The sequence below is a fragment of the Sinocyclocheilus anshuiensis genome, unplaced genomic scaffold, assembly GCF_001515605.1.
Source record: "Sinocyclocheilus anshuiensis isolate Anshui unplaced genomic scaffold, SAMN03320099.WGS_v1.1 scaffold85, whole genome shotgun sequence".
Taxonomy (NCBI): domain Eukaryota; kingdom Metazoa; phylum Chordata; class Actinopteri; order Cypriniformes; family Cyprinidae; genus Sinocyclocheilus; species Sinocyclocheilus anshuiensis.
Genome location: NW_015536800.1, coordinates 2,178,633 through 2,192,857, shown reverse-complemented (window position 1 = coordinate 2,192,857; position 14,225 = coordinate 2,178,633). Strand labels below are relative to the sequence as shown.

The 14,225-nt window shown below is 35.6% G+C and overlaps 2 protein-coding genes across 3 annotated transcripts in view; one reads left to right on the top strand and one right to left on the bottom strand.

Annotated features, from left to right (window-relative positions):
- The window catches only part of LOC107656778 (uncharacterized), a 17,208-nt gene extending 12,156 nt beyond the window's left edge, over positions 1–5,052 (top strand). Inside the window, exons 6-13 of the mRNA XM_016444723.1 lie at positions 2,320–2,424; positions 2,546–2,626; positions 2,705–2,752; positions 3,296–3,334; positions 3,950–3,976; positions 4,245–4,306; positions 4,838–4,877; positions 4,991–5,052. Of these exons, the coding sequence (XP_016300209.1) occupies positions 2,320–2,424; positions 2,546–2,626; positions 2,705–2,752; positions 3,296–3,334; positions 3,950–3,976; positions 4,245–4,306; positions 4,838–4,877; positions 4,991–5,052 (464 nt within the window). The remainder of the gene's footprint in view (positions 1–2,319; positions 2,425–2,545; positions 2,627–2,704; positions 2,753–3,295; positions 3,335–3,949; positions 3,977–4,244; positions 4,307–4,837; positions 4,878–4,990) is intronic.
- A 999-nt stretch (positions 5,053–6,051) lies between these two features.
- LOC107656378 (protein NOXP20-like) lies at positions 6,052–13,880 on the bottom strand. 2 transcript variants are annotated; one of them, XM_016444196.1, is made up of 13 exons: positions 13,682–13,880; positions 11,919–12,236; positions 11,727–11,811; positions 10,135–10,316; positions 9,776–9,910; positions 9,451–9,603; positions 8,627–8,792; positions 8,145–8,230; positions 7,824–8,033; positions 7,247–7,386; positions 7,093–7,165; positions 6,720–6,773; positions 6,052–6,574 (listed from the first exon to the last, which is right to left on the bottom strand). In XM_016444196.1, the coding sequence occupies exons 2-13, from the start codon at positions 12,228–12,230 to the stop codon at positions 6,449–6,451; spliced, it is 1,722 nt and encodes a 573-aa protein (XP_016299682.1). In that variant the 5' UTR covers positions 12,231–12,236; positions 13,682–13,880; the 3' UTR covers positions 6,052–6,448. The 2 variants fall into 2 exon arrangements, with proteins under 2 accessions (XP_016299682.1, XP_016299694.1); XM_016444208.1 differs by having other exon boundaries at positions 8,666–8,792.
- Positions 13,881–14,225: the final 345 nt, after the last annotated feature.

Sequence of the window (14,225 nt, the reverse complement as noted above, 5' to 3'; positions counted from 1 at the left end):
GCTCACTCTAGGCCGCCGCCGCTCACTCTAGGCCGCCGTGTGTGACGCTGTGGAAAGCCAAAAAAGCCAAACTACTTTGTTTGGTCTTCCAAAAGAGGACACGACTAGAAATCAGTGGTTAAACAACACTGTCAACACTGTTCCAGAACACTTCAACCCAACTATTCAGATGTGTGCTGCGCATTTTATGGAGGACTATTTCCTGAACCTGGGAGAGTAGTGTAAGTACGTTTTTTATATTTAAAGAGTTTTTATATTTAAAGCGAGTTTTTTGGGCAGTGTAGAGTAGGGCTTGTTGTTTGTCATTTCTCCGATCACAAATGCAGACATGGTTTTATGTTTACGTGGCGCGATGCAACGCATAAAAAGACAGTATAAGTCATTATAATCCGTAATTATGTCCCCACTGGATGCAGCAAATGCCTCGTTTATAATGGGTTTTAATGTTGTTTTCTCGCCGCTCCGGCTGGGACAAGGCATCACAATATGGTAAGGGGCGTAACATTTCCGTCACACGCTTGAGGTATTCGGCCAATCACAACGCACTGGATAGCTGGCCAATCACAGCACACCTCACTTTTCAGACCGATGAGCTTTGTAAAAATCTACGTGTTTCAGAAAGGCAGGGCATAGAGGAGAAACAATAATGTACAGTATGTGGAACATAATGTGTTTTTTTAACCTTAAACCCCTTTAAATCGAGATTTATACTTCAACTGAAAGCTGAATAAATAAGCTTTCCATTGATGTATGGTTCTTTAAAGTTGTCCAAATGAAGTTCTTAGCAATGCATATTACTAATCAAAAATTAAGTTTTGATATATATTACAAAATATCTTAATGGAACATGATCTTTACTTAATATCCTAATGATTTTTGGCATTAAAGAAAAATCGATAATTTTGACCCATACAATATTTTGTTGACTATTGCTACAAATATACCTGTGCTACTTATGACTGGTTTTGTGCTCCAGTGTCACAAATAAGAACTGATAATAAGAACTGATTCAAGGACAAACAGAGTGTAATGTGAATAATACACTGTAAAAAATGGAACAAGCTATCTACTTAAAAAAATTATGGTAACAATATTCCACATAATATTTTTGAGTAGTTTTTAAGGCTTGATTTTTTTAATGGAATCTACCTGAATAAATAATGTAAAATCATTCTAAATTAATTAATCTATGACACAATGAATTTAATATAATTAGTGAAATGTGCTCAATTATTTTAAATTGATTCTCAAAAGTCTGTGATTTTGAGTGAAGCCTGTTTGTATTTGACTTTGAGTTATTTTTTACATTTAAAAGACTGTATACAGCCAACCAGCTCAAGTAGGAAAATACTTGAGCAATACTGGAAAATACTGCACTAGCAAAGCTACTGCTCATTGAACAAGGCTTAATGCCTTAGAGAAGTAGTAGCCATAACCATAAGCTCTACACTTCTGCACAATGGTAACGATTGCACTGCACAATGAAAACTTCAATGTAACTTCAAACTCTTTCAAATGTCAAACATAACTGAACATTAAACATTAATAATTCTTTCCTTCATTTTTTTTAGTTTAATCAGTTCCTCAATTCAAGCCTCAAAACTGCTTAAGTTTCCTTTAAAAAAATGAGGAAAACACATCTCTTGGTTTTATTAGTAAAAAGTCCTCAATATTTTCTATACAACACTGAACCACAATTTCTTTAATGAAATATACACACTATTTTTAATTATCACCTTAATTTTTTTAATGAAAATTACAAGACCCATGATTCATTTTTTTACATTTTTATAAATTAGAATAAATCATTTGGAAAATATTTTAATTTCAGCCATTACAACATATTTTTACAATATGTATCAAATATATTTTTTTTTCCCCAACACATACTTCTACACTGTGATTCATTCTCACCCAAGTCTCTCCACATCCCTCATAAATTCCTTCTGAAGGAGAGCTGGGTCTGTCTTTTATCCTGTCTATTGATTCAGGCATGGAAGGAGACAGCAGGACTTCATAATTCAACCTAACTTTTGATATAGTATAGCAAAACATCAAGCCAGTCTACTCAGTGTTTGACTTATCCGAAACCACAAATCCTTTCAGACAGCATACTTCCAGACTCATACAAGATTATTTGAGTTAATGTACGTGTAAAATGAACTTGGCAAGACAAGGGGATAGTGTAAACTTGGTGCACCTGGTGTTTAAGTATTGTAAACATGCTGTATTTTTTCTTCATGTTTCATTCATGTATGTTACGCTGCACTCTCTTTTAAGTATTCTGTTGCTATTGTCCTTCACTTTTCTTGTTGTTAGATGACCGGTGGTGTGTGATTACTTCGGTGTGGTTGGCTCTGGTACTGACTGTGGTTGTGGTAACCCTATTGAGTGTGGGCAACCTGATCTTTAAGAGCAGAAAACGTGAGTATCACTTCTACAAAACAAATCTAGTCAGGCCCAACAGACATTTTCGACTTGGAATCCATAATTACAATATAATTGAGAATGCTGTGTGGATCTCATTTTGGTCTTCTCACTTTAGGAAAGTCCCGTTTGGTTGCATCTGTGCCAGTTTCAGCCCGTGGACATCAGCTCAAAGAGCTCAGTAAGCAAAAAGAAAATTGTGAGTGACACTGGCAAGTATAGAGCTGCAAAGTTTTTCTATAATTGTGCTAATCAATTCTCTCATTTTTACTTTCAGTAATGAGTGCTGTCCTTGCTGTGTCCATAGCAACGTGCAGCATAAGTGGTAAGCAAGTGTCCTTGTTAAACAATCATTCTTCATTTGTGTAAATAAATAAATGACAAAAAAAGTACCATATCAGGTACAATGGTACCATGGCACTGAGTGATTGTCACATATTTAAATGGTCCTCCAAGGATCTTCAAAGACTTGGTCAAGTCAAGTTACTTTTATTTAGCGCTTTACACACAATATAGATTATTTCAAAGCAGCCATGATATACCATGATATTACCATGGAGCATGACCCCAAAACCATGGTAATACCATGTTCAAAAATAGAACTGGATCAAGGGAACTGATAGAAGGAAGGTTGATAGATTTCAATCTCCTTCATCTCTACAGATGGTGATGTATTCTCTGAGAAATCGTCAATGGGGAACAGAACAGAAGGTAAACAAACAACCTGTTCTATCATACTGCACTCTTTTTACCCAGAAGAGATCTGTGCTTTATCACAATGCAACCCTTACATCTTTACCTAGCACTGAGTTTCCTTACTCGAATAGAAATTCTCCAGACCACTAACTCTCAATCTACACTTTCCCAGAAAACCTTCTGAAGGTAGCTGACCTCACATACAAGAGAAGTTATCGGATATTTATTTTATACAGTGTGGCAGAGTACAATAATTAAAGGTGAAGTGTCTGTAATGGTGGCAAACTCCCGAAAAGCAACTCAGGCAAACAGATTAGGTCTTGGAGCAATTTAATGATGACACTCGTGATGAAAATTCTGTCATCATTTACTCACCTCATGCTGTTCCAACCAGTTTGACTTCCTTCTGTGGGATATAAATAAATAAGTTTGTGCGAATGTTCATGCCACTTCATTTCCATATAATGAAAGTGAATGGGGTTCAGAGAATGGCAAGCTTCAAAAGAGACATAAAAAGCACACATGTGACTCTTCTGGAGCCATATGATAGCTTTGTGTGCCATTTTATGGGCTGTGGTCACCATTCACTTTTATTAAATGAAATAGCAGACATTCTGCAATGAATAATTATTTTCTGTTCCCTGGAAGAAGTTTGAGTTTAACTATTACACACACCCACTATCACATCAAAAACAGTATGTGTATGTACTGCGTAGGTAGTTGCATCCAGTATATAACATCTGGTTTCCTATACAGCATATTTGTATATTCCCTTAGGCCTATGGTATGTGTGTGTAATTTTTTTTAATTGTCTCTGATGTTTTAGGTTTGTCACCAATCTATGAGATCACAGGTATGAATGGGACACATTTACATATTCTTTCAATAAACAAATCAAAATACAAACACAATAGAGCCTACTTTCAGATGACTAGCATTGAATAAACATATTCCAATAGACACAAATTATAATCAAATTTTGCTGTAAATGATCTTACATACAGGTTAACTTTAGTTAGAGAGAGAAATTGATTGTATGATGTGCCACTTGATTTTTGTTTTGTCTGATTACACTATATGACTCACTTGAAATATTTTGACAAAAATTGACTTGTTTCCAGAGACCTCACTAGATGAAGAAGAGCAAACTGAAGATGAGGAAGATGAGCAATGTAATGCCTCTGTAACAAAGGAAGGTAAATGTATCTACATAAAAATGAAAATTGTAAATAAATATTAGTATGGTTTTCCTCTTTATAATAGAACTAATTTATTATTTTGGATTAAAAAATGCTCCAAAAGTCAAAACCCCCAAGCATTCCATGTGTTTAGAATATTAAACATAGCATTTGTATGCTTTAAATTCAATGTAAGTGGAGACTTAAGAAAGCAAACTAATACTTCAAAAAGATGTCCACTCTGATTTCCTCATTCGTCGGCTGATGTAACACTTTCTGATGTTTGATGATGGTATATACTCTTAGTATTTTGATGTCACTACTAGTTCTTTATCAGTATAGCCTGAAACAGTCTTTGAATCTTGCATAATATCTCATCCAGTCACATTGATGATGATCGGTATCTTTGATGCCAGCATGTTGCTCCGGGCAGAATAAATTACTCTACAGATGGCCTCCTGGCAGTCTGATGTTGCCATGGTTATGGAATTCTACTAGATACATTTTTAATAAGAGTTTTTAAAAAATCACATCAGCTCCAACATCTGGCAGCACAGGGCCACTGTGAACCACCAAGTAAGTGACCATGTTTCTTTAATGTCTCATTAATGAGCTAAGCTGTTCAGAAGCATTCATTTGAAGTGTTTGTCACTTTACACCCTTCTCCATTCTCTTTTTTCCATGTCTAGCTTACCTGCATCATAGAAGCAACTTTTCATGTTCTGGTCATGAAGAAGATGGGGAGCTTTAACCCTTTAAATCTAAGAGAGCAGAGGCACTTTATTAAAACAGAAAATATATTTGTTTACAACACGACAGAGGCCAGATAACTTCATCATGCTTTCTCCGTAGATAAACATCATGTTAAAGTGTCTGTAAGTGACGTTAGGAGTTCTAGAACTGATAATGAATTAAACAAGTATCCTGTTCTACAACCCCATCGCTTGGACACAACCATAGTGACCAAGCAATATACACTGCTCCAGAAAATCAACACAATGGATCAGTCAGGAATTATAAGGAGAGAGCAGGTGTCTGTGGCCACCACCTACAAAACCATTCCCTTTATGGGGGTCATCTTGCTGCTGCCTCTCCAGTGCACCTGTTGTCACATTCATTAGCACCAAAGCATGTAAAACTGATTCATAATCACTTATGATTCCTAACTGGAAAGATTAACATCCCTGATGTTTAAACATTCTGCACAAACCAAACTCATATAAGTTCATCTTCCGTGCACTCATCTTCCAGCTTTCAATATATGCACTGCCCAACATTATTAACTAAGAGTGCCTCATCTGTAAACATTTCTAAAAGTTGTTGTTGTATTGCGTCTTTGTGTGTGTTTAAAAGCTGCTTTTGTAGGTTTCTTCCACAGATCTGCAATTGACAGTCTTAGCGTTATCTTCACTACAGGAATATGCATCACAGTATAGTGTTATGTCACACACAGTCTCAACAAAATCTGTTTGCCCAATGCTGAAAAAAAATGAGGGAAGATTTCTGTGACTAGGCTGAAGACATAAACCATGGTTCTCCAACATCCATTTAGCAAGCAGCATGGCAACACTAATGTGATTTCATAATTATACAACACCAGTCTTAAGCTCCTGTGGCTATTAAAGTAATACTCATGTTTCCATAATGCACTTTTTTTCTTCACGTCATCTTAAAATGTACAGAGATTTGTAACTGGTGCTGAGAATATTTTCACAACAGATGCTGAATAAAAACACAACAGTACTGAGAATTTCAGTCTTTAGTTTCCTATTATTTATATTACAGATTATACTATTACCATAGATCTTGGTTAATTTTATTCAAAACAAAAACTGGTAATGGTGTATGAGTGATTGATTAATTAAAGTGAATGGTAGTGGCAGACCTCCAAATCTGCTCAGACAATACAACACATGATTAATAATCTTCATTTTTTGTAAAGTAACTTAAAAAAAAAAAAAAAAAAATACATAAGCAGCTTCCTAAATAAGTTAGGAGTTTCAATCTTATTTTCCTAATTATCTCATTGTAAGAGTCTATATATAGACTAGAATTGCACTTTTTGGTGTAAGCTCTCATACTGAAGCAACATACCTAAACACAAAACACAGATACAGACAGAAACACACACAAACAGAATACAGGCACTACTCTGTGGATGCTGCTTCTGGGGCTGGCTTGGCCGCAGTTCTGCTGGTCTGGATGTGTGAGACCTGAAGAACAGGCAACAGCAGCTGGAATGCATTGTGAATGTAGGTAGTGCTATTACACCCCTGAGGAAACAAGACACACAGTGTAGTGATGAAGGGTCATCATTATCATAACTACAGTCATTATAATTAGCATCATCAAGTCCCCTATCGCAGTCTCCTCATTTGTCAACTGCATTATGAAAAAAAATATCACATTCAGTTTTACCTCCAGCATCACACTGTCCACTAGAGGATTTACTACTTCTGCTTTTCTCTGACTCTATAGGGTCAAAAAAGAGAGAGACAAAAAAACTGAAAAATGTTAATTCTAAACTTCAGCACAAAAATTTTATAATTTTTATTAAAAGCAACAGTATACACCTTTTATATATAATAGTATAACAGTATCTATATTTTAAATCACAAATACATTTCAATTAACGAAACTGATTTTTAATAGTTTTAGTTAAATGATAACAACATGTGTAACAGCATTTGACAGAATAAGACTATGAACGTGCATTAAGAAATTAAATGGGATCAGTTATGTCATCAATAATGTTTTCAGAATGAACTGAGCACAGGTCAGTCAGACTCACCCCTGCAGCCAGTAATGTGTCCGAGAACTTTCGGGCCAGGCATCTGACCTCCTTACACATGGCACTGGTTAACCTGAGCATACTCAACAGTCACTAAACAGCTAATAAAAAGATTGGTCTAATAACGTCTTATGGAAATGGCCAAGGAACTCACCTGACCAGTACACTGGCCTGTTGGCTGGCTGGCTTCTCCAGCTCTTGTCCGTGTAAAATCAACTCAGTCACTTTGTGTAGCTGTTCTATACTACGAGCGGTCACCTCAGCAAGACTGCCCACTGATGACACATATACTTTCTATACACACAAAAAGACACATTTAAATAAACATTTATACACAGAATATTGGAATGATTTCTGAAGGATCATGTGACACTGAAGACTGGAGTAATGGCTGCTGATAATTCAGCCTTGCCATCACGGGAATAAAATATATTTTAAAATAGATTAAAATAGAATTAAAACAGTTATTTTAGATTGTAATATTTTTTCACAATATTACTGTTTTTACTGTATTTTTAATCAAATAAATGCAGCCGTGGTGAACATAAGATTCTTTTAAAAAATAATCAAATAATTATTTATTTATATAATATTTAATAATTATTAAAAAATAAATAAGTAATTATTGCAAATATTTTTTGAAAGAAAGAAAACAAATATATATATATATATATATATATATATATATTTATATGGTTAAGATGTGATAACACACTGAAGACATTTCTCACCTTAACAGCATCCGAGTTTCCGTCCTTTGCACTATTTTCCTTATTCTCTCCCTCTTCTCCCTTCTCTTTCTTTTCTTCTTCTTTATTTTCCTCCTTTTCTGGAGCAGGGCAAGTGGTGGAGCTCTCTTCCTTTAATTCCTCTGTTACATTCTTGACATCTTCCCGGGATTGCTCCACTTCTCGCACCCAATCATGAGCTTTTATACGGGCCTGCAGGGCACACTGTATAATTAGTGTTTATGCTTGTGAATAACATATGTGTGTGTGTTGGAGAGTGCAGGTACACATTTAGGTATGCAGTGTGTGTATGTGTGGCTGTACTTTGTTCAGTTTGTCTGGAGTTGCAGCAACATGGAGCTCAAAGAGCAGCTCAGTAAGAACACTGACAAACTCCTCTCCATCAGCAGCTGAAACACACAGATCACGTAAATTTAATACCCAAGGGCAAAAATGTGGAGGACTGAAATATTTATAGTGCTCTGACTGAGTCACCTGTCATATCAAATCAATGTTTGTTCATTGAGATGTGCTAATATTAGGTTTTCCAATACTTAGTAATTTCAACCAGAATTATAGACTACAAAATCATTTCACAGCCATAATAATTATTTATTATTCATTTTAACACAAAGTCTATGATTGGATTTTAAAAATAAAGGTGTGAATGTGACGTTTTATCTTGATTAATCTACATTAATGCATAAATTGTAATATAGATTTATCTAGCACAGTATCTTGATTGTGGTCTGGATTTGACTGTGATCTGGATTTGTCTAAATATGTTTTGGCATTTGAAGACTCACAGAGAGGAGTGGAACACTGAATTTGTGAATAAAGTTCACCGTTTTCCCCTGAGGCAGCATCAGGTTCCTCCTCATCGTGAGTGATGAAGATCTCTTTAATTGCAATCAGCTCCTTCTTCATAACTTCCAAATCTTCCTCCTCCAAAGTGGACAAGAATTCCTGCACCTGAAATGAGGAGAGATACATGATGAAAAGAAGAAAAGGAGAAGGATTTCATGTCTGACTTATTAGATATGCTGCATTTATTTGATCAAAAATACAGTAAAAAGTAATATTCTGAAATATTATTAGCATTTAAACTCTAAAATGTAATTTATTCCTGTGATGGCAAAGCTGCCTTTTCTGCAACCAGTACTCTAGTCTTCAGTGTCACATGATCCTTCAGAAATCATTCTAATATCATGATTTGGTGCTCAAGAAACATATCCTATTACTACCATCAATGTTGAAAACAGTTACTCTCAAACTGAAGAAACTGAAGTTGCTGCCCAAATGAAGATCATTTATTTTTGAACAGAATTTTTTTAACACATTAAGACTTTGTTGTCACTTTTGATGAATTTAATGCATCCTTGCTGAAAACAAAAATGCCTGACCACAGACTTGGACAAGGTTGGTTTATGCTAGTTTCATGTCAATAGTATCACTCAGTGGTCTTTTTCTTCACACATTTAAATTCATATTAATATTTCATGTGCATTTGTTTATTTATTTGATAAGTAACTGTGTAATAATTGGATAACTGTACAATCAGTCGATCATTCGTGCAAAATAAACCTGTAAAATGTATTATGGGTAAATGCAAATGGTGTGTGTTACTAACCCTCCCTTCACTCTCATTGGAAAGTATCTCCAGTGCCTCAAGATGAGACAAGCCTTGGTAATCATCAAACAAGATCCCATAGTGGGCGGTTGGGTCTGTGACCATTTGACTGCTCAGTCTCTCTCTCTCCTTTTCCTTCGCTTCTTTTAACATCTGCAGACATAAGCACATACACAAACATACACTGAAAATATGGCAGAATTTTCCAACAAAACCACTGTATCTTCTAGTATCCGAGGTAAGGCGGTTGTAGGCACTCTGCTGGGTAACAGCACCCAATAATCATGGTGAAAACTATTATTTGAGCATTTGTTGACCATCTTACCTGAGACAGAGAGACAGTTCTCTGCATCAGTATTTTGGTCTTTTTAAAACCTGGATCACTCTCTGCCAAGACATTCATGGTCTTCTTTCCAATGAACTCCAAAGCATCAAGGCCTCCTGTTATTACTGACTTTCCCTGATAAAGCAAGAGGGAGAAAAATTAATTCGTTTCTACGATGAAGGGACAAGAAACATTCATTCATCTTAGGTGATTCGATCACAAGCGATCAGCCGAGACTTATTACTATCTCAAATGCCTCTCCAGATTCATCAAGTGTAGCGGCTGATTTTGTTACATGTCAGTGATCATGGTAAATCACGGTACGGCTAATGATGTGTGTTATACATGTGCAGACTCACAGTGTTTTGAACCGCGCTGCTGATGGTTGACAGGACTCCTCTGTGCACCTCCTCTGAATGAACATGTTCTGCCGTCTCTGGCCCAGAATGCTCATGAGCCTCTTCTGCCTCCTCACATGATGAGCTCTGACGGATTCGTAATGCCACACCTGCTTTCTCTTTTACGGAGCTTAACCCTTGACCTAGACACAATCAAAAGATAGAAAAACACTCAACTTTAGGGCTGCATTTGCCTGCAAGGGCTAATGCATAGAACAGATATTGACACTGATCTATTGTTCTGATAGTTTACATTCACACAACTGTGTTTACAATAATATCTACTATGACACAATGAGCTGACAATAGCACTTTCTGCATTTAGAAGTTAGGTCTTAGTATTATGCCTCACATGTGTTTTTATATTAATGGCAACTAATATAACATTGTTTTGCAAGTACTTGTTCTGTATGCAACTTATGATGTGCTGTAAGTCACCACAGTCTCTTTGTTTTTTTGTGTCTCACACACCCCAAAAAATAATTAAATAAATAAATACATGAACGAATGAAGGAATGATATAATTATATATATATATATATATAAAGAAAGTGTGCATACAGTAATGCACTATAAATCGCTTCATCTTGGTTCTACTGACTGCATGAATAACAAAACTGATCATTGGAGACCATTACAAAATACAAAAAAGACTCTACTGTTCAAAAGTTTGGGATCAGTAAGATTTTTTTTGTAAAGAAATTAATACTTTTATTCTGCAAGGATGCATTAAATTAATCAAAAGTAACAGTAAATACAATTATAATGTTATAAAATATTTTTAATTTTAAAAATGCTGAACTTTCTATAAATAAAATAATTATTAAAAAAAAATAGTATCACTGTTTCCACAAAAACATTAAACAGACCAACTATTTTGCACATTCATAATACCGAGCACCAAATCAACAGCATATTGTAATAATTTCTGAAGTTTTGTAATGAAGTAATGATTTCTCAAGTGCCACTGAAGATTAAAGTAATGGCTGATGAAAATTCAGTTTTGCCATCACAGGAATAAAGTACTTTTTAAAATATATTAAAGGGGTAAAAAATGCTGCTAAAAAGAACATTATTTTGTTCTTTGCAACTTTACAGATCTTCTTTATGCACCAAGAGCTTGTAACACTTCAAAGAGAAAGGAAAAATTGAAATCGCATCATATGACCCCTTTAAAACAGAAAAACATTACTTTAAATTGTAATAATATTTCACAATATTACTGTTTTTACTGTATTTTTGATCAAATATGACTCAAATCAACTCATTATCAACTAAACTTTTGAAAGGTACAATATTTTTATATAAAATTTAGAAACTTTGTGGTTACGTGCCTCAAAGTGGATGAGAAAAAATTTAATCTCATATGTATTCTTGCTGTTTACTGTACATGCATGCAACAAAATTTGATCTGTGTTACATGAACATTTGAAATGTGAAGAAAGATAGATAGATAGATAGATAGATAGATAGATAGATACTCTCTCTGTGACAGTGTTATCTAACAGTTAACTGTGGTAGGATCTACTGTATGGTTTACTATGGTGACTTACCCACAGTGGATGTAGCAGTGGTCAGAAGTGACTTCCCCCAGGAGCCCCAACTACTCCAGCCTTTAGATTTAGACTCATCCAGGGGCTAATAACATCCACACAGCCAAAGAACAATCACAAAATACACACAAAAAAAATATGTTATGGATTTTGTTACATGGCGCAGACACAGATCAACCCTATTAAAAGTACCTCTGTTCCCTGTGCTTCTTCCTGTGTAACATCTGGATCCAAGCTCACCAAATCCACACATTCAGTCACCTGACCCTCAGGTTTTTCTTCTGATGGGTGGACCTGCATCTCTTCAACACCTTTGGTTGTACTGTGCTCTTCTGCAGCCGCATTGGTTACGTCAGGGGCCAATGTGTCTAGTGAGAGTTGTGATATAGACGGGACTTCATCTGTATTGGCTGCAGCTACGGTGGCAGTTTCATCAGAGGCAGTCGGCTGGAGGGAAGGGGGAGGTTTTGTAATGAGGTCTTCCACGGTCTCATCTTGCGACATGGTGCTCTGATAAAAAATAGATAAACAAAGACAGTGTAATGACAGGCAATGCAAACAGCTGGCCATGACTGGCTGTGATTGACAACAAACTAACTTCTGACTAGACAGTTGAGCTCTGACTAAGGTTTGCAAAATAAACAAAAATCGAGCAGTGACACAGATGATTAGGAAAACAGTGAAAAGAAAAAATGATGTTGCTCTTGTGAAATATCAAGTCACATTATAAAAATATGTTGCTCAGAGAGACTCATTTCTCAAAAATGCAGATATAAATTGGCTTGTTGTAGTGCATACAAAATAACAGGGTATTATTTAGGAGAGTAATGCTAATGGGTTGCTAATATAATTTCTATAATAATTTGGAATCAATCCTAAAAGGATCAAAAACAATTTGATCGAGAAAATCTGATTTTTTTTTTTCTTTTAACCTAGCAGGATCTTATTTAAGTTTTAGTGGATTAATTTTTCAATACATTGCTTCCAAATTACACCAGGAATTTCATTAGGATTTCTTTGGGATATTTTGATTTCTGGCATTTCAATAAGAAAGATTTGCAGTCAGGTTGGTCAAATACACTATAGCTTCCGACATAATGTGAATACACACATACATGTGCAAGTAAGGCTTATAATTCACCTAAATCATATTTGATGTTTTTAATCTAATCATGTCAAAAGTTTTGTGTTATGGTTAGTTTTAGATTTGGGTTTAGCAACTATTCATCATCTCTGTAGCTATAAAAACCCACAACGCTTGTGATTATTATTATTATTAATACATATCTTGAATATACCATCAGTGAAACCGTATTGTACGTGTGTGTGAACAGAAAAGCTTTGACAGAACAGCATTCAGACACATTAAAGAGCACCAGCGCTGTCCCTGAATGGTGCCGCGCTATCAAGCGCCTTTGTTTAATGCGGATTGCAGCGCCATCTAGCGGTTATTTTAGAAACGTACAGCCACATTCAAACTTTAGTTTGTAAATAGACGTTCAGTAAATGAATACACACAGACAGAAACTGTATATAAAGCAGATTATAAACCTCAGGTTACACGTTACAGTTTCTAAACAATAAGACGCATGCAGTTTTATGATGCCTTAAAGACTGCATTTATAATAACGTTAGCTAAAATCAAACGCCCATGTTTGCTTACAAATCGTTTATTCGTTTTCCCGTTATATTTGTCTTTTTTATTGTAACTTATTTATCTGAAGAATGTTAAAGTGTTTTTAAAATACCCTGCGAGCACGTCAAAGGCGACAGTGCAAACGTATTTCACCTAAATAACTAACGTTAGATACCAAAGAATAACAACAAACGCGAAAAATGAAAGTTACTCTATATATACAAGCATAACGCTGAAATGCAAAATACACATAGGCAAACATAACACGAGTGTTATTTCTTCTGGAATAAAGTTAATTCATAGGCTCATCCCTTCTTACCAGTTCTGCTGACAGTCGCGCTCGTGCAACCCTTCCGCTCGAGCTCGAGCTCGCGCCACGTCGGCAGGCAGCAGCGTCGCGTGCGGCTGTGGATGGTGACGTCACCTGAACTTTTGGCACTTTGTTTGTAGACAGGGAACAAATTCCAGTCACATCTCGCGTATAAATTCGAGTCAAATGCTACACTCAACTGTAACTGTGGTACATTTGCACTTATATATTGTTGCTCTTTTGTTAGTTTTGACTGCTCTTATTGTCCGCATTTGTAAGTCGCTTTGGATAAAAGCGTCTGCTAAATGACCAACTCAGACAGTGTGAGGTATTAATCGGTTTGGTCTCGGATTTTAAGGTGGCGTTGCGTTTCATAGTGGGTTTGCAAGTGGGAAAACGAAGTAATGAGATAACTGATCTATTATAAAATTAGAGAAAGGTTTTTCTAACACTTAGAAAATACATACATCACTGTAACTCTACTGATATTAATAAAACATTGGTAATAGGAGAATCACGGTGTACCTTAAATATTTTCAGTTGTTATACAAGT

Excerpts from the sequence above, each read along its gene's own strand:
- LOC107656378 (XM_016444196.1), bottom strand. The coding sequence starts at position 12,230 with ATGTCGCAAGATGAGACCGTGGAAGACCTCATTACAAAACCTCCCCCT. Across the intron at positions 9,911-10,134 it reads GCAGCGCGGTTCAAAACACT|GGAAAGTCAGTAATAACAGG; the intron begins GTGAGTCTGCAC and ends TTGCTTTATCAG. Across the intron at positions 9,604-9,775 it reads GAACTGTCTCTCTGTCTCAG|ATGTTAAAAGAAGCGAAGGA; the intron begins GTAAGATGGTCA and ends TTATGTCTGCAG.